The following is a 24071-nucleotide window of genomic DNA, read 5'->3' as shown; positions in this document are numbered from 1 at the left end:
TATATAGTTCAGACCTTGGAGTCCTTAGTCAAACCATCTGAAAAAAAATAATTCTACTTTTCATTACTGGATAATTCTTTCCTGTGATATATTAGCTGGTATACAGTTATAATACATTCACTTGACAGTTCTGATATGTAAGATACCTTAGTAAAAATATCTCTAATCTTTCTGAAATGTCCATATAAAGTATATTATACTGTGACTTGACTACTACTTTGAAAGAGCATCATGCAAACGTTACTGAACTCCTGCAAGGCTCCGCTGACTTTAATAAATTTTGAAGCAGGCACAGATTCCCTGATGTCAGAGTCTCAGGAAAAGTACTATAATAAGGCTGCTCTAATAGCATCCTTTTCAACTGTTAAAATGTAAGAAAGAAGTTTCTTAAAAAAGTTTTTGATAAAATATGTTTCACAATGTTGTCATACTGTTGTAAGTAGCAAAAAAGCAACAGTATTTTAAAGCAGTGACTCTAGAAAAATGCTCTGTACAGTTTTAAATGTTTTAAAAAGCAATGGATACACTCCTTTCTACGGTTCAGTACATGTGAACTAGGGATTCACATCCGAAATTCATTTTTGTCTTCATTTGGTCATGTGGAATCACTTGCATTTTTCTATGTTCCAAAGCCTTGATAAACCAGACACAATTTTTTAATTAGAACAAACAACAGAAATCTTACTTAAAAATGTTTATTGTAAAAAAGTGGCTAGAAAACAACATGAATTTCACTTCACACATTCTTCAAGTTATCCATAGATGCTGCTACAGGCAACAATTCACTTTCATTCATAACACATTCAATCATATAAAAATAAAAATATTTACATTATGTCCACATACTTTACAAAATCATCAATAAAAAAAGGCACTTGGAGGGGTAATGCTGAAAGTATTGCATTTCCTTTGTGCATTAAAAAAAAAATAATTGTCAAACTCCCGTGAATCCCCTCTCTTGCACTTATTCCCGTTTTTTAAAAAAGATTAGAGTTTAGAGGAACCATTCCATATTAAAAGATGGTCAAGCATGCACCAGGAATGTTTGAAGCTACAGTCTTTTTTTTTTTTTTTAAAGGCACATGCACAGTTAGTTTGTGGCTTTCAGTTTTTTGTACATTCTCTTACATGGTTTTTTTTTTTCCCTCTCAATTATGCAGTTTTAAAGCATTTCAGATCATTAATGAAGGCCTTGGCTTCTAATAAAATAAAATAAAAAAACACAGCAATGAATAATATTAAACATTTACTAAGGTAAACTTGGAATACTTTTTAAGGCACCTGAGATAAATGGTGTCTAGCAAAATTCACTTGGGTAGTATTTTTATTAAAAGTTCCACTTAAAATACTGTTTCTTTGGTTGAAATGGCTTGGCAGGAATGTATTGTTAACTTTGCAGCCTTTTCTAAGCAAGAAAAGACGACATACATTTGGCTTCATCTATAAAGAAAGCTGATAATGCTTCTTCCTTTAGATCTACTTGAAATGTCATGCATGGTGTCTTTCCCCATATTTCAGAATTCACACTTAAGAATGAGAATGTGTGACTGAACAGGAACTACTTAAAGCTCATTTCTACTGACATTCTAAGTTCTTCCACTATTTTGTTTGCTTGTTTGGTGGTGTTTTGGTTTTGTTTGGCAGAAAAGAAGACGAGAAAACGCCTTTGGATTTCCACTTATCATTTGGAACAGGAGTGGAGAAATGCATTGAGTCCAGGTAAACATTGACTGCATGACTCAGTGTGCTACACAGCAGCCAGATTCCTCGTGTTTGTGCAGAAGAGACATTCTGGAGAAAGTTTTGGAGCAATTTTTGCACTGGTATTTCTTCACATCCGAGTGGGTCTGCAGATGAGCCCTCAGATTGGATCTGTCTGCAAAAGCCCTGTTGCAGTGAGGACAGGAAAACGGCTTCTCTCCTAAAAAGGAAACATCAAGAAAAAATAGGATAAATTTTTTAAAAAAGTAGTACGTGCTTAGGACAGGTAAAACCCACTTCTATCCTAAGAAACAAACAAACAGAAAAGATTTATTGTAATAAAGACTGTGTAATAAAATGTTAATTGGGCCACAGATACAACAGCTTTCAGCACTGCTCTCTGTACTTGCAAAACTCAGTTTTTTCAGAACATGCTGCTTAAGTGCAGTCTCCGAAGAGAAGCTGCTGACACCTTCTGCATCTACAGGTGCAGGCAGTACTTTAGGTTGGGCTCCTCCCAACGTTTTCAAATATTTTAATAGAACTTTTCCTGCTTAGCGCTGTGTGAATTACTGGGGACAAAGGCTTTGACTGAAGGGCAGCAAACAGCAATACATCCATTACATTGTACCCAGTGTTACACTCCAAATCAAGTTTTTGCCTCAACAGAGAAGACAGACTGCTTTGGTGATGATGTGTTTCCAATTCTTAAGGGCTTGAGATAGCACATGCAAAACGTGCCAATTGCTTAAGGAGTCAGAAAGCAGCCCCTCATGCATTGCCTTTCTGTTTTGCTGCTTGATGTCAGAGTCAGCTGGAGCCTTCTCAAAGTTAGCAACTTCCAAAGCCTGAAAGTTAACATAAAATCCTTAAAGCAAAACCTCCAGCTAGTGGAAATGGGCTAAACTGTCCAAAAATTATCGAGGGAGCAATGCTGATTTATGCCAGTATCTAGCCCAAAGTTATGAGACCATGCTATGGTCTCCCTATGATCCCCTTCCTCCTCTCCCCCGCCCCAAGAAGGAGAATTTAGCCTTTTGATGATACATTTGAAATTCTGCATATGCATTTCAAGGTTAGTAAAGAAACACTGCTGGGTTTTTTTTTCCACCTGTGGAGAAAAATAGCAAAAGGGCATCCTGACATTATAGCAAGAAGAAACTGCAGTTGTAATGGTTGTTCTTACCAGTGTGAGTTCTAATGTGTCCTTGAAGTAGCCAGGGTCTAGAGAAAGCCTTGCCGCAGATCTTGCAGACACAAGGTAGCGTGTGGGTCCTGATGTGCATCTTAAGTGCTCCCAGGCTGACATACTCCTTGTCACAGTACTTGCAGCTGAACGATTTCCTAGACTGGGCATCACAGTGCAGCTGCTTATGTTTGGCCAAGCCAGAGAAAGTTGAATAGGTCTTGTTGCATAAACTGCACTGAAACTTTTCAGCTTCGATTGCATGGGGGTCTGAAAGCTTGGACTGGATTCTCTCTTCTTCATCGCTAATGGGACTTTCTGAACCACTGTGATCTTTGGAGGAGGTGTCAGAAGGTGGAGGTGGACTGACTCTTCCCAAAGATGAGGGGTATCCAGAAAGCGGAGAGAGGTCATTGGGTAACGGAGACGGTAGCAGCCCAGTTGTAGTCCACACAGTAATGGGATTGTAAGCTACTGAGCTCAGGATCTCTGGCTGTGGTATGATAGGGACTGGATAGCTTTCATACAGGTATGGGGATATAATCACTGGAGAAAGAAGAAAATTTTAAGGTAAGAGAACCAAAAAGTATTTCAAAAGGCAGCAAAATTAACATTTTTGGCGATTAAAAGGTGCATAAATTAAATACTATGATCATCTGAATATCAGGAGGATTAAGGAAATAGCATTTCATACATATATTCTGATGGGTAGCGACAGTGCCCTTGCACAGACAAATTACAGCTGGAGAGTCTCTTCAAGGCAGCATGCTGTCTCTAAATCTGTGCAGCCTGACACAATGAAGCAGTGAAACTTCCTGAAGGATTTGTACAAAAGTTTCAATTCCACCACCAGCAGATACAGAACAGGAAAACTCTCTAAGTAACCGAGTTCAAGTGGATGAGCAAACTTTATGATTAACTCTGGGCAGCATCGACATATTTCTCAAAACTCCCTCCTTGTAAGCAAAAAGAGAAAGAGCCAGCAATGAGCTAACCCCAAACCCGAAAAGAAATCCCACCCCTCCTCGTTACTGCCACGCGATGACCGCAGCCTCAGACGTAACGCGGCGGCATTAGTCTTCTTTTCGCTACCTGTATGAGTGTCCAGCTCGCTGTAGTTCGGCTTCTTGGATGAATTGAAATGTTTCTTGACCAGGAAGGAGCGTGGCATTTTGGATGCCGCCTTTCTCCCTCTTCCAGACTCTCCCGGTGGGTCGGTGTAGTGGTCCCCGGCTGGTGTGCAGCAGGCGCGCGCACACGCGATCACTGCGAGCGCATCGGTCCTTTATGGCGTTGCCTGCCCCCCGCAGCCCGTCCGCCGTGGTGGTGTAGCGGCAGTGCAGAGGCGCCTTGAAAAGTGCCGTAAATACCCACTAGTCAGGTGCAGGGGGGAAGGGTTTTCCGCTCCTCCAATCACTTCGGGATGTTCTCAAGCACTTTTCCAAACAGGCTGTTTTTCTGGGAGGGCTCTCCGGCCGCTGGCGGCAGGGATCCAATCCCTGCGCGGAGGGTTTGGTTCAGGTTTCAGCTCCTCCCGCTGGAGACAGCTGTGAACGGAGGAGCAAGCCGTGGTCAGTGCGCGTTATCCTGCTGCAAAGCGGGTGTATGTCGCTCTGTAGAATTTCTGTCTAGAAAAATGTGTTGGTCGAGGTGCTTTAAAAAAAGGTCAGTTTACTGATTCAGCTGAATTCTTTTTTTTCTTTCTGGCAGAGACCTGGATAAGTCATAGGCACTGAAACTTCTTGTTTTCTTTTTTTTTTTTTTTGTCTTTTTTTTTTTAAAACAAGTCTGGTTTCCAGATGTTTGATATAAGAATTACAATGGAACAAACTGTTCATTAAGGGCAGAAGGGGGGACATTACAAGATAACAAGTTAGCCGGCAGACCTAATGGAAGCCTTTGAACTGACTGTTTGCCTGCTCCGTTTGGGAACTGCCTTTGAATAGTTGTTTTTAGGAAAGGCTGGAGACAGCAGCCTGCCTCCCTAACCTGCACCCTTCCAGGCAGAAGGGCCAGAGAGATACTGCAAGTGAGTTCAAGGAGAGGGAGAAGCCCTGGAATGATTACATTTCAGAGCAAGGTGATAGGGTTTATATAATACACATACTGCTTCAGACTGTTCATATAAAGAATATTTTATTTTTTCACTTTAAAAATCTGCAGAATGCAAAACCTTGACCTTTCCTTCTTTGGGAGGAGTTATGTCATTCTTTTGCCTATCCTTTTAGAGCACTGCCAAGGAAATTTTCCTAATTATCCAAAGCTGTTAAAAGATACACAGATAAGCAACCCCCCAAATTATAGACTGGAAAATTTAAATGTCTCTTAAACATCCTTCTCCATTAGTATGTTTAGGACCTCTTGATTTCCTATGAAGGTATAATCTGTAATATGTATTTCATTTAGGATGAAAGTCTCTTAAATGTACCACAGAATTTTCTGGTTATCTAGATTGATTTAGAGGAGGTATTTAGTCACAAATAGGTTTTTTAATTTTAAGATGTTTGCATTTTGAAAATATGGACAGCTGAACTCTTGGTCTGCCCACCCCACCACTTCCCACCCCTCCTTTTATATTAACTACACCTGCCTGGGCACATACCGGTATGCCGTGCTGGTGTGCCGCTAGGGCTCTGTCCTGTCGGGAGGAGGCGTGGAGGGGTGTTTTACAGAGACCACCCCAGCCCTTTTTTGCAGCAGGTGTTGGAATAGATGGGGGAAAAAAAAAAAATCCCTCTGGTTCTGTTAAGACACGTAAGAGTAAAGTGCTTTGTCAGGCTGCGTGACTTCTTAATCTCTGGGATGCCCACAAAACAAGTGCAGAGAAAGTTAACCATTTTCAAGAACTGATTAAAAAGATTCAGCTGTTCAGCATCTAACTCTGGTGTCTGTCAGTGAAAGGTGTCACATGGATTTCCAAGCTGCAGGGAACACACCCAGGCTACGGGAGGAAAGGGAAAGTGGCAAGAAAAGGGACTTGCCGGGTACCTGCTTCGCAGCTGGGATGAAGGAACAGATGCAGCTCTTCCTAAAAGGGAGAGCAGCGCTTGCAAAGGCACAAGCTATTGCTTTCCTCAACTCCACAGAAATGAAGAAATCCACAACATGTTTTTTAAAGTTTGCATTTGTGGTCCTGCTCCCCTCTCAGCTCTGTTCCATCTGAGAAGTCCCTGTCCCCTGCCAACTCTGGGAAAGCATTGCATTTCAGGATGTGAGGCATTAGTCTGTATCTAAATAGTCTGTTACAGGAGCTGTGATTCAGACCTTGAGCTGGTCTAAGTTTGTGTGTTGAAATGAATGGAGCCATGCAGATTTTCACTGGCTCGGGATCTGTTCTTTTGTATGTTTGTTAAAAATAAAGGGTCTGATTCACCAGTGAGGTACTCCCTCTCGGGGCATTTTCACCAGCATAACACCAGAGTGATGCAGTTTAAATTAATTGCACTTATATAAATCACAGGAGCGTACGCAGTTAGCCCACTGGCTGAGCTGACTGAAGGATGTTAGGAATTGGATAGAAGGCATGTTATTACATGGTCCTGAAAGGATATTAGCAGCACATACTACCTGAGTGAGGTCTGCTGTCAAAAAAAGGGAGAGTCTGTATGAGGAGTGGGTGAGTCAGAGTAAACAGGTGTTCTGAGTGTTTACGGCAAATGTGGATGAGAGGGCACTCGGAGACGTGCAGCATCCATCCCCGTGCAAGGAAGGAAACACAAAGGTCGAGTGCAGGAGACAGGAGGTTTCCCCTCCTTGGAGGAGCCAGGGAGGCGCGGGGATTGCAGAGGGCGGCGGATGGCTCTGACGGTCGTGCTGCCTGTGGGCAAAGCCTTGCACCCACCGCCGAAAAAACCAGGCCTAAAGGCTTCGCTCTCACATTTTACAAGTAGTTGGTCTTTTAGGGATTCTTTGTTTTTACTTTGAAAGCTTGTGTGAAGCTGTCTTGTTAATGCCACTGTGCTGCTAATTGCCACTCCGCAAAGCAGGTAGGAAATGATCTGAGCAGTTCTGTTGCCTGAAACCTTGGCATGTGTTTTGCACCAACAAAATGGCTAAGACCAAAGTTTCCCAAGCTTGAATCATGCAGATGAAATGGCGTGGTTTTTTGGGGTGGTTTTTTTTTGTTGTTTTTCCACATCAGACCACTTGTTCATGTGCCTAGATAACAACCTGTGAGCCTCGCTTTAGTCTCCCCATTTCTGACAGCTCCACCAAATCCCTTTCCTTGTCAGGTGTTCTGAGAAGGGCATCAACTTTTGTTATTCAGCTGTCTGGAAATGGAAGGGTGCCAGAATTATGTTTGTTATCAAAGAGGGAAGAAGGACCCACGCTAAGACATCACCAGGTTAGTTCTTCTCATGACAGCATTTATGTCCTTACCAAGCACCAATTACTAGCAAGATTGTGGATCAGAAAATATTAAATATCTGGATAAACTACAGCAGAATCAGGAAAAATAGTTTCAGAATATTAAATGCGTTATGCTGGGTCACTGTTCCCAGAGCACAATATATTGCTCTGGCAGGACTGTTAAGCACTTGTTGCCTGGGCCTGCCATGGAGCCCATGGAAGGCAGCACGGCGAGGTTCAGAGGAACCCCCAGGAGTCACTGAGCCCAGTGGAGTATACCAAAAATAGCTCTGCAAGGTTACTGATGCAGGTGGCGGCTTCATCCCAGAAGGTGTAAAAGCACAAGTAACTCACACTTACAGTGTAGCTCTTGCAATTCATCAGCTGCCTACATTTCAAAGGAAAGTGTGAAATGGTTAATATGAGGGGAAAAAAAATTGATCGGTTTCCAGTAGGCAGTTGAATGTAGAATATATCAACTAAGCTTCAGTCTTACCCTTTGCTTTCATATTTCCCCCTTACTACCAGCTGGTATATCTTGGGAAAGTAAAGAAGTGGTGTAACTTTTAGAAGCAGGATGGTTTTAATACAGCTGGAAGATGAGGAGTACCTCAACTGTGATTATGTTGCATGTCAGAGAGGAAGAGACCAAAATTAACAGCGTAGAGGAAAACAGTTAGGGAATGGTGTTCTTCCCACTACCCCAATACCTACGCCTTAAGAAATTTTTTGAAACACATTTTTAGGATACCTCTTCTTTCATGTTTTGCTCATTCTTCCAAATGCTGACCTGAACTGTCATCAGAAATGGCAGCAAATTTAAAGACGAACCATCATGATATCATGTTGAGCTCCAGTCTTGTAGGCTTAAAGTTCAATGAGTCAGAATAAATCTTTGCGTCTTGGAAAGTTTTTCCAATTCAATTAAAAATTCTCCACATTTTGAAGGTTTTGCACCAATAAATACAGCTTATCTAAAATCAGTAACTTTAAGTCAGAGTTACCAGGTACAGTTTTGTAATAGGATCTAAACTTGTGAGATTGAAAGAGATTAAAAAAGAGGTTTGCTTTTTGGACATATTATAGACTTAAGTGTTCCTCCATGTTTTGGTTAATTCAGGTTTGTAATTCCACTTTAAGCATATTAAAGAGGTGATGATTGAACCACAAATGTCTGATTCAGTCTGAACTTTCCAATAGGACAGGGACCTTTGAAATGGGTGTCTTAGAGGTCTAAGCCCATCTCTAATTTTGATATATACATGTAAAAATAATGCCAATAATATCTATGGTGAAGAAACCTGCATTTACTAATAAGATACAAAAAAGTTCCTTTTGGATCAAGTAGGTCAAACAAGGCTGGTTTCTGTGTGCTCTCTCCTTCACACCTGTGTAACTTCACTGACTTAAGAGGATTCAATTTAGAGTCAATTTAGCCCATAACGAAGGAACCTGGTCATAGTTCAATTTTCCTACATTGTTTCTACATGAAGATATTTTAACAGTGGGCCAAATTCCCCTGTCATTCCCATCTGTAGTATCTCCGTTGGCTACAGCTGAGCTATTTCAGATTACTCAAGCAGAACTGAGATGTGATTCTAGTACAATAAATGTAACTCTTGCTTATGTGTGTAGTACTGCGACAAGCATCCATTAAACAGAACTGTGTTATATCCCAGCTAAAGCTATTACACTCCAGAAAGCAACGCTTTATCCATCGTACTACGTTTTCCCGATCTTCCAGTATGCCACTGGTATTATTCATAAGAGGAACAAAAGATTTGAGAATGCTGACCTTGGGATCCAGGGAGCGAAAGCGAGGGCTTGCACAAGCGTTACGTGGTTGGAAAGAGCCATCTGCCGGGCACAGCCACCGGCGGGAAGCGGTTGCTCTCCGGAGCAAGACCTGTGCCAGCCGCCCCACCGTGTGGCCAACCCGTGAACTGGGGACGCGTAAGACCTCTGGGATGCACCGCGGGAGGCAGCTGCCACCGCCCTGCTGATGGGGGGACTTGGGGGAAGAGGAGTAGGGGGGTGATGGAAACGATCAGGAAATGGCTAGGGCACTTCTCGGATTTTGTAGTATGTCTGAGATCTGTGATCGTTCTATGATCTACCCCATCCTGACAGTGGGATGGAATGCACCCTCAGCAAGTCTGCATACAACACCGAGTTGAGTGCTGCAATTGACACGCCTGAGGGACAGGATGCCATCCAGAGGGACCTGGACAAGCTCAAGAAATGGGCCCGTGTAAACCTCATGAGGTTCAACAAGACCAAGTGCAGGGTCCTGTACGTGTAGACACGGCACTTCAGGACATGGTCTAGTGGGCATGGTGCTGTTGAGTTGATGGTTGGACTTGATGATCTTAAAGGTCTTTTCCAACCTTAATGAATCTGTGATTCTGTGATTCTGTCCTGCATCTGGGTCAGGGCATCCCCCAGTATCAATACAGGCTGGGGCACTGAGAGCAGCCCTGCCAAGAAGGACTTGCGGGTACTGGTGGATGAAAACCTGGACATAAGCCGGCAATGTGCGCTCGCAGCCCACAAGGCCAACCACATCCTGGGCTGCATCAAGTGTGGCCAGCAGGTCAAGGGAGGTGATTCTGCCCCTCTACTCCACTCTGGTGAGACCCCACCTGGGATACTGCGTCCAGCTCTGGAGCCCTCAGCACAGGAAAGACATAGACCTGTTGGAGCAGGTCCAGAAGAGGGACACAAAAATGATCAGAGGGATAGTGGAACACCTCTCCTATGAGGACAGGCTGAGAGAGTTGGGGTTGTTCAGCCTGGAGAAGAGCAGGCTCCAGGAAGATCTTATTGCAGCCTTTCAGTACTTAAAGGGGGCTTATCAGAAAGATGGGAATGGACTTTTTATCAGGGCCTGCAGTGATAGGACAAGGGGTAATGGTTTTAAACTAAAGGAGGGTAGATTCAGACTAGCAGTATATAAGACATTTTTTTACAAATGATGATGGTGAAACACTGGCACAGGTTGCCCAGAGAGGTGGTAGATACCCCATCCCTGGCAACATTCAAGGTCAGGTTGGATGGGGCTCTGAGCAACCTGATCTAGTTGAAGAGGTCCCTGCTCATTGCAGGGGGGTTGGACCAGATGACCTTTAAAAGTCCCCTCCAGCCTGAAGTATTGATGATTCAATGGTTCTGTGATTTTGTGACTTTTGGAGGAGTGGTGTGTGTAATTATTTTTTGTTGCTTACAGCAAAGTGAGACATGAAGGCATCATTTGATATTTCCTGCTCTGGGGAATGCATGTCTGTGTGTGTACATCACTTATTTGTCATATATTGTGCATATGTGTTTAAAATGCATTTATGTATCTATATATACTTATGTTTGTATGTATTCTGACATATACTTGTGACCATATTTCAAACACTGACAGTTCAATCACATGACAAATATTTATGTGAAAGTGTCATTATTCCTATTTTACAAATTAGTAAATGAAGCATTAAGAGATTAAGACTGAAATTTTCAAAACATTAGTTCTTAAGTGTATTTTTAGTTAAGCTTTGTGGTGTTCTTCTCTCCAACAGCCTATATTCCTGTCTTTAAATGCTGCACAAGCTGCTGTATCATTTCCTATGTAGAAATTGTTATTGTATTTATTTACAGAGAGTATAATTTGTATTATTCAATTATTATTTAAACTAACATGATATTTATCCACAGTCTGCTGTAGCTTCATAGATTTTCAACTTTCATAGATTTTTTAAATACAATAAAACCTTATTTGATATCTTTTTAAAAATTTCTGCTTGTCCCTTTACTCTGGTTGATGGACTAGAATACTTGGATTGGACCATCTATGTTTTGCCTAGGTTTCCCTTCCGATGTTCTCATACCGAATACTTTACACAATGGCTGAAGTGTTTTTTCCAGAGGCCCATGGTCCACTCTCAACCATACCCTACCTCGCCAAATGTACCTTAAGGTTTCCCACCACCTTGTTGCTTTGACTGAGTGTCCTTGAAGCAGTGACTACCTACCAGAAAATGCAAATGTAAATTCCATCATCATACACTCTCTAATATTGGGTTGAACTGGTCGATATCAACAATGTCCCACCTTTGGACTGGGCTTAAGTATCTGTATGACACCTCCTCTTCTTGGCCACTCTTCCTACACACCTACATAACCACCGACATTGCCCTTTTTCTGATTTCTTCCTTTAAAAGCACAGACAGTTGCTTGTTGCCAGGTAGGCACAACTTACTCCCTCCCCTTCAGGGTGCAGGAAGGAGCAGTAGCCTGTGCCATTCACACACACCATTCACACATACCATTCACACACACCATTCACTCATTCACACAACCTGGCCAGCAGCCACGGCTGTGTCGGGGGCTCTCTCAAGCAGCGGTAAGTGTGTGGGGCAGTGTGCTGCGTGCTGGGGGACAGCAGAGACCTTCCCCTCTGCTGCTGAACTGAGTACTCAGAAATGCTCGGGGTGTATCTGCCACAAAATGTAACTTTCCTGGGCAGTTATCTTAGATTAGTGAATTGGAGAGTGTCTTTTTTATTTATCACCTACATATTTATTTGTGTAAAAGGATTCAAACTCATGAGATCTTTTGTACATCTATCCAACTCTTGGCATCTCAGTGGTGTGCACTGTAGTTGCACTGCTAACAGCTGGGACACTTATCTTTGTGCTCCAAAATGAACAGATTATGTTAGTCCATAGAGTCAGTATCTCTATTTCAATATAAATTCATGATTTTGCTGTGGCAACAGAAGGTGAGAGGTGCTGGGTTTCCATCAGTGTTGCTCTTCTGTTTCATCCTGAGGCCTAATGACCTGTAGCCCCTGCTGCTCAAGATGATAGTAGTGCTACAAGGCTGGTTCACCACCTGTATTGCCTACTCTCCATCCCTCATTTAACGTTATATATTACTTGCACACTGGATCCCAGGAAAACTCTGTAGTTGGCAATTCTTGTGATTTCTTGGATTGCCTTCAAGAACTTGGTCTTTCCATTTCTCAGGGTCTGTTTGGAAGTTACCAGGACCTCAGAGATTTCTGATAGTGAAGATGTCTCTTCTCCTGAGCTCCAGCTCCTTTTTCATTCAGACTAGTACTCTGCTTCTGGCTCTATTAAGCTTGATAAAGACCTCCTGCGCTATCTTCTCCTATCGCCTTAAACAATAACCGTTGCCAGCTGCAGGCCTGATGTCTGAAAGTCCTGTTCTGTCTTTATCTGTTATCGCTGGAATAGCTTTGAGGGCAGGCTGATGTCTGGAGACATTTTTTTTCTTCAGTGGTACCTGGCAAAAGCGTAGCACAGATTGTCAGGGGCTGGGTGATTCAACATGCCAGAACCTATTTTCGTCATCGCAGAGACCTTTTTAGTCCCAGGCAAGTCAAGCAGTATATCTTCAGGATTACGATGTAGTGACTCCTTTGCAATGCTCTGTTCCCTGATGGGAGTTTTCCCAAACATCCAAGACATTCTTGAGGGCTTTCACCACTGTAAAAATGCTAAAGGCTGCAAAAATGAGAAGGCACAGCTGCTAACTCTGGTTTCCATGAGTGTGAGGGTGTCTGGGCTTTCTGCTCTCCTCTGTTCCTTCCTCTGCAGCTCCACCAGGCCGGAGGGATGTCTGCACTTTGGGTTTCTTACTAGCTCCTGTAAGAGCCTTCAGCTGACTACAGCGTGTGGAGTCGATCTCCTTACAGTGTGTCTCAGGCTGCTAGAGAGGGCACAGACTGACTATTATCTTTTTCTTTCATGGTGGGAACAGTCAGACATTGTATTTCAACCAAACTTGTGTCTTGCTTTAGTAACATTCTCCGGCAATGGTACCACTTTTGCATCAACCACTGTACAATTCAAGTGATAGCAGTTCTGGTTGTTTTTTTTTTTAATTTCTGTGTTAACAGCCCATGTCTGCCTACTGGCTTCAAAACCATTTTACTGCATATTGCCAGCACTTGGACACACTTCTTCACCCTCATGTTGTGCTGCCTCTCAGTACCGGGGGAGTGAGCTGCCGCTGTCTCTGTATATTGGCTAGAACTGGATCCATCACTGATCGCGAAGTCCAAATATAGCCGTGATAGTATGGCTGATTTTTGAATCAGCTGAATTTTTGCTGATCCACCTCTCTAATTTTCTTTTCCATGGTCCTGAATGTTTCCTCTGCAATAGTGGCTGTCATTGCTCATCCTGTTCTTCCTGTTTAGAGATGCTTAAGCAGGATTAATGTTTCCTTCAGTAATCATCTCTGCAAGGTAGTATGAAGTGCATCATGAATGACTGTCTCTAGGGAGGTAATTTTTATGCCTCCAATGCTACATGAAGGTGCCAGCTATCTCCATTTTGTGGTACAAGTATCTCATTCCGCTTCCTTTTTGGGGATATAAAAGCAGTGTTTTTCTACAGTCTTGTTCTGCTTAATACTGCTCGTTCTGCCACAGAGCTGCGACCTGGTAGTGTGATCTCACCAGCATCTCACCAGCCTTCCCCACAGAGGCTGTTGAGGATTTACCCACATTCCCTCGCCTCTGCTCAGATTGTGTTTTGGCTCACCACATGCCTGTGCTTGTGGGCAGTCATGCTATACTGCTTTTTCCTCTAGTTCTTGCTCATGCTTTACTTTTTAGTAAGTTACATCTTCCAGCTTCATTGCTATACGAGAGAGACAGACCTTTCCTGAACTGACCACTGCCACCAAAGTTTATGGATAATTTGCTGGATAATAACACAGAGTGCATTGTCACAGATAAATTGTATATGTATAGATATAGATATGTATGTTACTACACGGAAGAGGTTAGAGACTGCCTTGAGGCTCAGCATCAAAGCTGACTCATGTCTTCATGAGTAAACTGATCTTTTTTCCCTAAAACAGGGTGGCTACAGCTAAACTGCCTGTTAGAGAGAGTCTTGTAAAATGTTGAACAATGCCTAGGCCTTAGCTGTGAGGATGCTAATGCTTACAGTCCAAAGCCATGCTAGGAAAACACAAAAAATGAAGCAGTGTAGACATTTGTAATCCTGTGACTTGGTTCTGTTTCATCTGCTAATCCAGGCGTAGCTCATATCCCTGAAATCAGTCTGATTCTTCATTGAAGGAAATGTTTGCCAAGATGTTGAATGCTGATATTAAAACAGGATAAATCTTCTCTCTAGTGCCTCATCTACGCCCTTCTTTATATGCATTGTACTGTGTATTATGTCCTGACATGTATCTATCCAGGGGAATAAAGGAAGAAAAAAGTTATGTATTTTACTCAAATTATGCTGTAATTTTATCATGTGTAACTTCAAAACTTCTAAACCAGTCAGTGATTTTCTAAAATTCAGGTCATAGATTTTTCCACTGCTACCCCTGCTCTTTAATAATTTATGTCAGCTTCGTTTACTCATTATGAAGCATCTATCACAGTTTATTTTCTATCAGTTTGGTCCTAACCTCTTATCCATTGTTATCCTCCTATCCCTCATCCACATAGCTATTGAAAAAGCTCTGGGTACTTAGTAAATGACTTCAAGAAGATTTAGATATTCATGACATATGGGAAAAAACTACTGTTGGTCCCAAATACCTCACTGTTCCTCACGGCAGATGTGATGGAGGCAGATGAAAATGCCGAGTTCCATATTATAAGCATCACCAGGGAGATGAGTAACCACTATGACCAGCTGACATCTTTTGAAGTGGAAGTAATAAAAGGAGGAGGTGGCCTGTTGCAAAATCGCAACTAACAAGCATTCTGTATCTGGTCCTATTTCAGTAAAGAAAACAAAAATTTTGTGGAGACACTAAATATGTGATAGCTTATATTGCAAATGGAGAGATGTTTGAATCTCAGAAGAGTCACATCCTTAAAACTCTAAAGATTACCTACATCTTTTTTACTCAAGATAGGGAGGCAGTCCAAATAGCAGGATTTCAAGATGACAGGTAACTAACTCTATGGTTAAGGCTTGATTCACTTCAACCTGAGAAACATGTTGATGTCCCAATTCTGCAGCAGATTTCTACAATTTGTATTTCAGCTGCTGCTTCCTATTTCTAAAATGGGGCTTATGGCATTTCCCTGTCTTGTAAGAAGGTCTCAGGACTGCTGCTTTAAAGCACAGGCAATATTAATGAGGAGATTAGTAGTGTCTTGGAGTGGTTTGAAGCCTGGAAGAAAATTCAGAGACAGAAGCAGCCGATGATAAGTAAACAGAGGGAGGAGGAGGAGGCAAGACGCAGCTGGAAGGTGCATCCTGAAATTCCTTCAAGGCTGCATCATTTCCCACCCCAGAAGCAAAAGGTGGTGCCACGTTACTGTGCGCTTGTCTTCCTCCTCAGTTCAGCCATTCTGCTCCTGTACCTTTTGTGCACATGTCCTCATCATTTTGGAGAGTAAATCTCTGAGGTACCATTTTGAGAGATTGTGTGCTGGACAAGAAAATATCTCAATCTGGAGCTGAGGCTTTTCATTTTTCTGCCTCCTGGTGAAGCAGTGATATGAATGGATTGCTCCTGTCGTGTTATTGCATAATGCATGAGCTGAAATAACTATGAAATGTTTTGCTGAAATTTTAAAGATCAGCAGAGAAAATATGCATGCAAAATCCAGCTTAGAGCATTGACAAACCCACACTATAGGAAAGAGAGGCCTTCAGGGCCTGTAAGAAGATTGCTTTTCACTTTTTTTCTTTTATTGCAGTTTTGTTTCCTCATTAATTACCCTTAATAAATGAGTCAATATTTATGTGGGTGATAACACTGGCTATACCAGCTGCTAGAAATTGCTCATTTCAGGTAATTACCTATTTTGAAATTGCCTAATCCCCAGTTTATTTATCCCCATGCGGAGGAGATTGCTTTGATGTGAAGTTCAAGCTTTTTCAGTGACTTTAGCTGGCTGTAGATGTTGCTCCTCAAGGAGGCGAAGGGTAACTTTGCATGAGGTTTCACTTGGTCAGTGCCCCTGTCAGCAGTGACTGCCAAATTACCTGTGTTCCACGCAGTAATTTTTCTCACTTGATCGCTTTTTCCTTATGGAATTAAATGAGGTACCCAAAAATAACCTTGAGGTCTAAGGCAGTTTAAAAAAACCAACAATCTAATAAAATGAGCACGTACTGAAACAGCTTTAAAGCTTACTGAATGTCAGACTGAATGGTATAGCATGTAAAAGCAAATATCTGCTGTTCTATTCAGCTCCCAGCTACCACATGGGTTTGATGTACAAATCAGATGATATCACTTTACAGTTTATTGTTTGTGGACTGCTTAGTTGCTCATGCAGCCTTTTTGTTGGGGATTGTTTGTGAAATGTATAATGATAAGAAAGTTTCATGTAGGGGAGTCAGATAAAGAGAGAGAAGCATATCTGTGAGAAGAAAGAATGAACAAGCGAAATAAATGTCAGGTATTGATCTCTCAGATCATGCAAAGCCTTTGAAAAATAGGGAGTCTCTCTCAGATGGTAGAGAAGTCCTTTCAATTCTACTTTACTGACCTCGGAGTGCCAGCGTAGTGCGCTGTGGTAGCTGACAGGACTATTTGCCTCCTGAATTGTTTTAGGAGCAGTATTTCAATTCCTTCAAATTCTCCCTGAACATAACACTTCCCAAAAATTCCTTTTTCTTCAAGCATCTTTGCTAAGAATTTTCCATAGCTTCTCTATCCTAAACTGTCAGGCACTTTTTTTTTATGCATTTCCTTGGCTCTTTACATTTTTTTCTTCCAGGAATGGTTACAAGTTTTCATGTAAGAAAAAGATGACAAATGAATGTACAACACACTGCAAATTACTAAAACCTGTCCTAATGACTTAGGTGACCTTCCCTTGCCAGAGTAGCCAGGTATATCTGCAATGTGATGGGAGAAGGATGCAGCAGGACAGCTTAGGGCTATTTTGCATATGCCTGGCAATAATGTCGAACATGTGCAGTAAATTACTAAATCTGGCGTTTCGAAGAAGTATGGTGCATTACCGTGCCAGCACAGCCCAGCTGATCTGCACGTGCACTGCAGAAATATCCAGGACTGCCAGACGTACTGTGCAATTTGTCCTTCACCAGCCTGGAGGTCACCGATAAAAGTGGAGTCCTCACATTTCACCCAGACAGAGCTTCCTTTTGAGAAAAGAGGTCGTATCTGAGAGGAGCCCACAACATCTGGTGGGCAGGGCTGGGAAGTCAGCTACCTCCATCTCAGTGATGGAGTACTGAGGTACGGGGGAGCTAAAAAACCACACTCAAAGCCGTCAAAAAACCTGTGTAGGAGTGGAGCAGGTTTACTGAGAACAAGGTTAATTATGGAATAATCTTCCCTTTTCTCAGCATTATTTTTAAGCCATTGCTGAAAGAAGGCGATTCCACCAGCAGGCCTTTGGTCTGTGAGAAAGGGGAAAGCCGTCAAGCACAAAGACAGCTGAGATGGGCAGTGACTGAACAGCACATTTTGCTGTGAACCACATAATCAAGTTATTTCTTCAGTTACATGCAGTGTCAACTGATGTTATACCTCATGCATCGTTAAAATCTAGAGAAGTAAGCTACCTGGAGAATTTGAGTAACATTTGAGAAGACATAATAATGCAAAAGATCAAAGGGTTTCATTGTTAAGTACTGTCAGGGATGTTAACAAAATTACCAATGAAGAAGAAAAAATGAATCAATGATGAATAATCAGGTACTATATCAGGTAAGTCAAGCCATTGTCTCTGCAGTAATTAAGTGTTCCAATGATATGGGCTGGCAATGTAATGAGGAAGCAGCAATGAACACGCACTAATTACATTTGCTTTCAAATTCAACAGAAGCTGAACAGCTGTTTGATGCAGTAGGTAAATTAAAGCGTACTCGTCAGATCCAATTTTGAAGTGAATTCTTGATGTCACTCAATGATTAATGTGTAGGCTGAATGCTTAAGGGCATGATTCAGCTAAAAAAACCTGTCACTCGATGTCTGATTACCTCTTGCTGCCTTGATCACACCTTTCCTCTACAAAAACCCATTTGAGGGGGTGTGTGTGGAGGGGGTAAGGACGAAGTAACTTAGGAAAATGGGTTCTGTTGATCCTCTTGCAGAATTTTCTTGTCAGATACTTATTTGCGGAGAGCAGAAGGAGAGAACAGGATTTGTCCTCTCCTCCTGAGAAAACAGCTGCGGGGACAGTTTGTGAGGCTTGCGGTTAGAGCCTGTACTTGGAGCCTGCTGGATTGGAGGTAAACTAGGGCACCCGTCAGAGAAAAGAGCTGTCAGTTCATCAGATGGCCTTAAAAGGTATTTTAAGCAGGAGAGGAAAATTTTAACCGTATTACATCAACCCATGAACTCCTTAGGGACCCACTGAGTGGCTCCATGGCCTACACCATTGCATCTCCCTAGCTTTTCTATTACAGAACCAACCCCTATACTAAGGGCTGTGACCCAGGGCTGGAGTATTAAATTGTAATAACACAAACTTTTCTTCCTGTGTTCCTGCTATATCTGATAAATACACTCCGTATTCTGGTATCACACTCTTTCTCCCCAGCTTGTAGTGGGACATTGAGGGTGTTTAATTTCTGCTGATTTATTCTATGCTCCACATAAAATCCTGGTCTCAGGGTGTGATGTGGAAGGGGTTGGCACTGGTCAGGAAGAGCTGAAGAATTACTACAGCTGTTTCCTCTCTATATAAAGGTTGACAAGCAGTCAGAAATCAAGAGAAAACACGTTTACTCTCAGCCAAGTGCCTTGTTAGAGAGAACCAACCAGGATTTACTTATTTAAGGCCTTTACTTATTTACATTCAGCTTCTTATAATGTATGAGCGCTGTTTTGCTGCTTTGATTTTTGAAAACCAAATAAACCTGTAGAAAAACAGTAAGTGTAATGAATGGGATAATTAATTATCATTGCGTTATCGAAGGGACTTTCCTGGTGAGTGACATGTGACGAGTCATTGCCTTTTGCAATCTGAAGCTTAGATCTTGGTCTTTCTCCATGCCTTGAGTAGCAAGTGCATTTCCTTTATCAATTTACTTCAGCCAGTGCCTTGTTCTGTCTGACACAGTGATAGACTTCCTTTGATCAGTTAAAATACTATTTTTTAAAAGGAAAGAAGAATCGGTCTGGTCTGTTTTTGTAAATGAATTAGTTATGTACAGAGATTCTTGTCTCAGGCCAGCACAGGGAATATATAAGGAGTTACGTTCAGCATTCTTGTCTGGATGCTACTTCCCTCAGAGCTCATCAGCAGTCCTGCTCTGAAGCATGACTTTGATTTAGGTGCATTTGTTAGCTGCATATAGATAAGAATTAGTTTTAGGATTATTAATAAGTCTACAAAGATAGAATCATGGCAGTGAAAGACAGAAAACAGCCTGTCATCCTCCTTTCAATGAAAGATTGTATGGTTTCCAGAAATGAAGTAACATGGGTGAGTCATATAGCCAGTACTCACAGAGTCAGATGCAAATTTATGGTCCCTAAGTCCTCTCTAAATGCAAATACTGGGGTTAGAATCAGTACTTTGCTAAAGAATCAGGTATTGCCAATTTCAGCATGGACTGAAATAGGCTTAGTTAAAACAGTTTTAGTGGGATGAAGCTACATGTTTAAAACTGATCTCCTTGTCATAAAATTATAGTTTCTCTGTCTAATGTCGCAGAAGCATAGAAAGCCAGGAATAAAGTCGCTACACTCAAAACTTCCTAGATCTCTCTTTTCTGGAAGCACAACATGAGTACGGAAGCAAAGTTTATAGAGACTTGCTCAATAAACCCGATGTTGTAGTCAAGGTATGAAAATGTGGTCTGCTTGGCAGCATTGAACCAAATCACACCTATCTCATAACTTACAGTCACTTTGCAGAGCTCCTTGAAAGTTAAACTGAAGGTCTACAGAATTGATCACCAAACATAATCAAACACAGCAAAAGCCGGCAACCACCCCCTCTGCACTAAAATACACATATGTTATAGTGAACTGTCTCTTAGAGGTGTTCATGTGTAGATATGTGCTTTGGTGGTCAGAGAGAACAGACCTTGAACTAAGAAGGCGCTCTCAACCTGTGGGTTGGGATTTCTACCTGAAAGCCAGTCCTTCACTGAAGAGGAAGAAAGTACCTCCAGCCACATCTGGCCCTGCCAAAGTACACTACTTCTGTCACTTCTGATCTGTGACATAGACACACTGGGAGCAATATTGGCAAGACTGAGAGCCTAAAGCCAAGAAGAGTATGTGTGGAGGGCAGCAAGGGAGACCAGAAGGGAGAAGCACCTTCTTTTGTTTCCTTTACAGTTAGATAATTCACTCCATCATTTTTTATTGAATCATCTTTGTATCAGGTACCTTTCAAGACTGCCTTAAAAATATTTGTGTTATGTGGTTTCTCATTCCCCATCTATTGTTATGTCTCAAAATGTCATGAGGAAGTCATTCACTTATATATATATATTCATTCACTTATATATATATATAAAAATTGACATAAAGCATATGTATTGTATCATACATTACTTATGATATCATTCAACAGTGAGAAAGAGTAACATCTCTATGCCAAAAGAAAAGGCTTTACTGACATCTCAAAAATCCTTCCTTTAATCTTGCCGTGTCAACATTATTCATTAAGAGGAAAAGATTTCTTGGAGATGAGGACATAACACCTACGGCTTTGCATTGATGTGCACAGAAAAGATGGACCAAGAGAAAGCAAATGGAATTCAAGGAGAAGCAAGTAGCATTTCTAAGTCAGCAGAAATCCCTATGCTTAACTTCCTTCTCAAGGGCTGATCTTGTCTTGAGGAAGCTAATACACAGTTTGTGAGGGGAAATGGCTATATCATACGGTCAAAAGAACATCTATGCAATAAACTCTGTTTGCATATACATACATATGCTATCCTACTCTCTTCTGTTAAAAATTAGTGACTCGTTTTCACCCATTTGTATAATGTTTACCTTTTGAAATCTACTACTAAATTTACTACTAAATCCAGCAATTTCTAAGTTACATTGTAGATTCTCATTAGGTTTGAAATTTGCATGTAAGTCTTGATACTTTGTCTTAAAACCCAAGGGAAAGATTAGCTTAATGGCAAAAATCCTTTTTGAAATAGTTAAAATATTCTCACATATAAATGTATCCTGTTCTCCCTCCCCACCAAAAAAATGCTTTGAGAATGAAACTGAAAAAATGAGAATCTGAAAGGAACTGAATATAGACTGGAAAAGATTAGGTGACACAGAACATAATAATGCATATGAGTGAGGTGGGTAAAATCACATTGGAGGGAATGCAAATGAAATGAAAGGAAAATAGAATTTAACAAGATAGGTGACACGATGTCAAATGAAAAATATAGACAAAAACATAAAGGATACAGGGTGGAATAATAAGATAATGATTGAAAATGGAGCAATGTATAAGGGTGTAAAAAGGACCAATGACAAAGTGTAAATGAAAGGGAAGGGGTAGGCAAAGAAATTTAAAGAGGCTGATGTCTCATAGCACTAAAATGAATAATTTCAATCATAATGTTAAAAAAATCCATACATGAACACTACTGGAGAAAAGTATGAAATGGACAATGCAATAAAATAACTATGTTCAGGAAGGAGACCTTCTAATTTGTGTCTTCAGAAAGAGACAGAAAGACAAATGTAAAGAAATTAAACAGACCTGTAGCTTCGCTTCCATGAGGGATGTGATAAGTTTATGATTGTATATGGGTTTGGCAACAAGACTTTTGTTAGTAGTCATTATATGTGAAATTTTAAAAGAAAAAAAAAAGCATAGCATATCACATTTTAATAGTTTGACTTCATATAAATTGTACCTCTCAGCTTTACATTACATGAAATGGATTTTGCAATACCAGGGTACTCAGGCATGGGTGAATTCCAAATCATGTAATGTCTGTGTGACTGTGACAATTCATCACTCTTGGGAAATCCAGCCTTTATATGACCTAAGAGTGTAATGAAAGAAGGGAAAGAGACTAGATCTAAGCTGCTGCAGCAGAGTGGTGTGGTGGACAAATCTTGTAAAATATAGCCAAACTGTGTCTACAACTAACAGTTCTTCTGTGGCTTCTTTATTCTAAGCTCTGACAATCATCAAAATTACTCCTTAAAAATTCCAAAAAAGACCCACACCCATCTATCTTGTATGATTAAGAAGAAAAAAAAAAGGAAGGAAAAGTTTTTTTGCTGATAATGAACTCTTATTAGCAAAAAGATGGTGAAACTAGAGTACACTGTTGCAGCTGACCTTTTTCCTGCTAAAGAAAAGGTTTGGAATCTTGCACTTAGTGTTATGAAAGTGAGATATGACTGTATCTGCCAGAATATAACTATCTTGTGATTCTGATAACCAGCAACTTCTGCCTAAACTTTGGAAAATCAATTAATCTTTAGTATGGTTTTATATGTCCGAAGAGACTTATGACTCATAAAATACTTCATCTATTACCATCGTTATACAGAAGTGATGCGTTTTGCATTTTCATGCACATTGTCATACTTTCCATGAATTCACTATAGAAAAGTAACTTTCTGTTTGGAAGCCTTCCATACAAGATCAAAGCATTGAAGAGATCCAAAACAAATGTGCAATTTTTAAGAGAGCATGTAGTATTTACATATCTGTCTGTAACACTGGCCACCTTGAATTCCTTATACTTTTGCTTTTCAAGAGACAGTGAGATTAATTCTTTACATATTTAGCTGCCTTCAAAAAAGAGAGACAAATCAATCACGTACACCAGTCAAGTATTTATACATAAAACTGAAGACAAATGTTCTGCTATGAAACTAGTAAAAGAATGATGAAGAAATAAAGCTTTCTAAGCTACTCAACAATATTTATATGATTAAAATCCATAATCTGTCAAGTTCACTCATAAAGTTTTACCATTGTTTACAATGTAGAGACATGACTAAAACTTGCTCACTATCTGCCTTTCTGCTTTGCGAAAAAACAGGTGTATCTTCTGTTAATATAAAAAGCAATATATAAAATAAAAGTGTATATAAGTTTATATTATCACTGCAAATATTATCCAAAATTCTGAAGGAAAAAAAAGTTGTATAATGCACATAGGTATACCATAACTATAGTATAGTGTAGCACAGCATAGTATAGTGTAGTGTAGTATAGTATAATATAACTTCTGATACTTTAAGTTGCCAGAAACAGTAATTTAAAGCTCAATATCTATGCATAACTATTTTTTTGTACTCTTCCAAAATTTCTTCTATGCTTCTATTGTGATACACTGACATTTAGGTTTTCTGCCAACCTTTTGTGAAGACTATCAGTATACCTCTGGAAAAGACTGAGGAAATGCAATATAACACTCAAATACTTTTTCGTTTTAAGAGTGAGATAAGGACGTAGGACTCGCAGGAAGGGACCTTGCCAATTTGTGCCTTTGAGCATAGATGCAATTTATTTTTGGGACTCCAATTTCATTGGTAATAGTGGCAAGTAAAGTGACACTTGCTGTCTGTTCCCACTCCTGCTTGCTGCCAGGGGCTTTAGAAAAGGGCCAGTTAGACTGGACCAAAGTACATATCATGGTCACATATTGTGGAGCTTAAGACTTGTTCATAGGAGTATTCTATGAATTTTGTAATATTTTACAGAGCTTTTTCAATTAAGTCTTCAGGTTGTGTGTAGTGGCATCTGAGCTGTACACTACTCTGTCATCATAGCAGTGTACTCATTTAACTCAGAAGACTGCGTTGACCCTTGGGCATTGTTTCTTCAGGATTTCTTGCATTGCGGTTTAATGTATTTCCTTCTGGTTGCCCTGTCTTTCCAAAAACCCCTAGATTTTATTGGTCTTCTAGCCCAGAGACA

At 40.8% G+C, this 24071-nt stretch overlaps 1 protein-coding gene across 1 annotated transcript; it reads right to left on the bottom strand.

The window, feature by feature from the left end:
* Window positions 1-1739: 1739 nt before the first annotated feature.
* Window positions 1740-5185, bottom strand: SNAI2 (snail family transcriptional repressor 2; the record flags this gene model as incomplete). The annotated part of the gene is made up of 3 exons (XM_082015104.1): window positions 3980-5185; window positions 2888-3433; window positions 1740-1921 (listed from the first exon to the last, which is right to left on the bottom strand). Exons 1-3 carry the CDS (start codon window positions 4056-4058, stop codon window positions 1740-1742), a joined length of 807 nt encoding a protein of 268 aa, XP_081871230.1. The 5' UTR covers window positions 4059-5185.
* Window positions 5186-24071: the final 18886 nt, after the last annotated feature.

This window comes from Phaethon aethereus (assembly GCF_964289735.1).
Source record: "Phaethon aethereus genome assembly, chromosome: 2".
Classification (NCBI taxonomy): domain Eukaryota; kingdom Metazoa; phylum Chordata; class Aves; order Phaethontiformes; family Phaethontidae; genus Phaethon; species Phaethon aethereus.
Note: the sequence above shows the minus strand (reverse complement) of the source record. Positions and strands in the feature narration are given on the sequence as shown.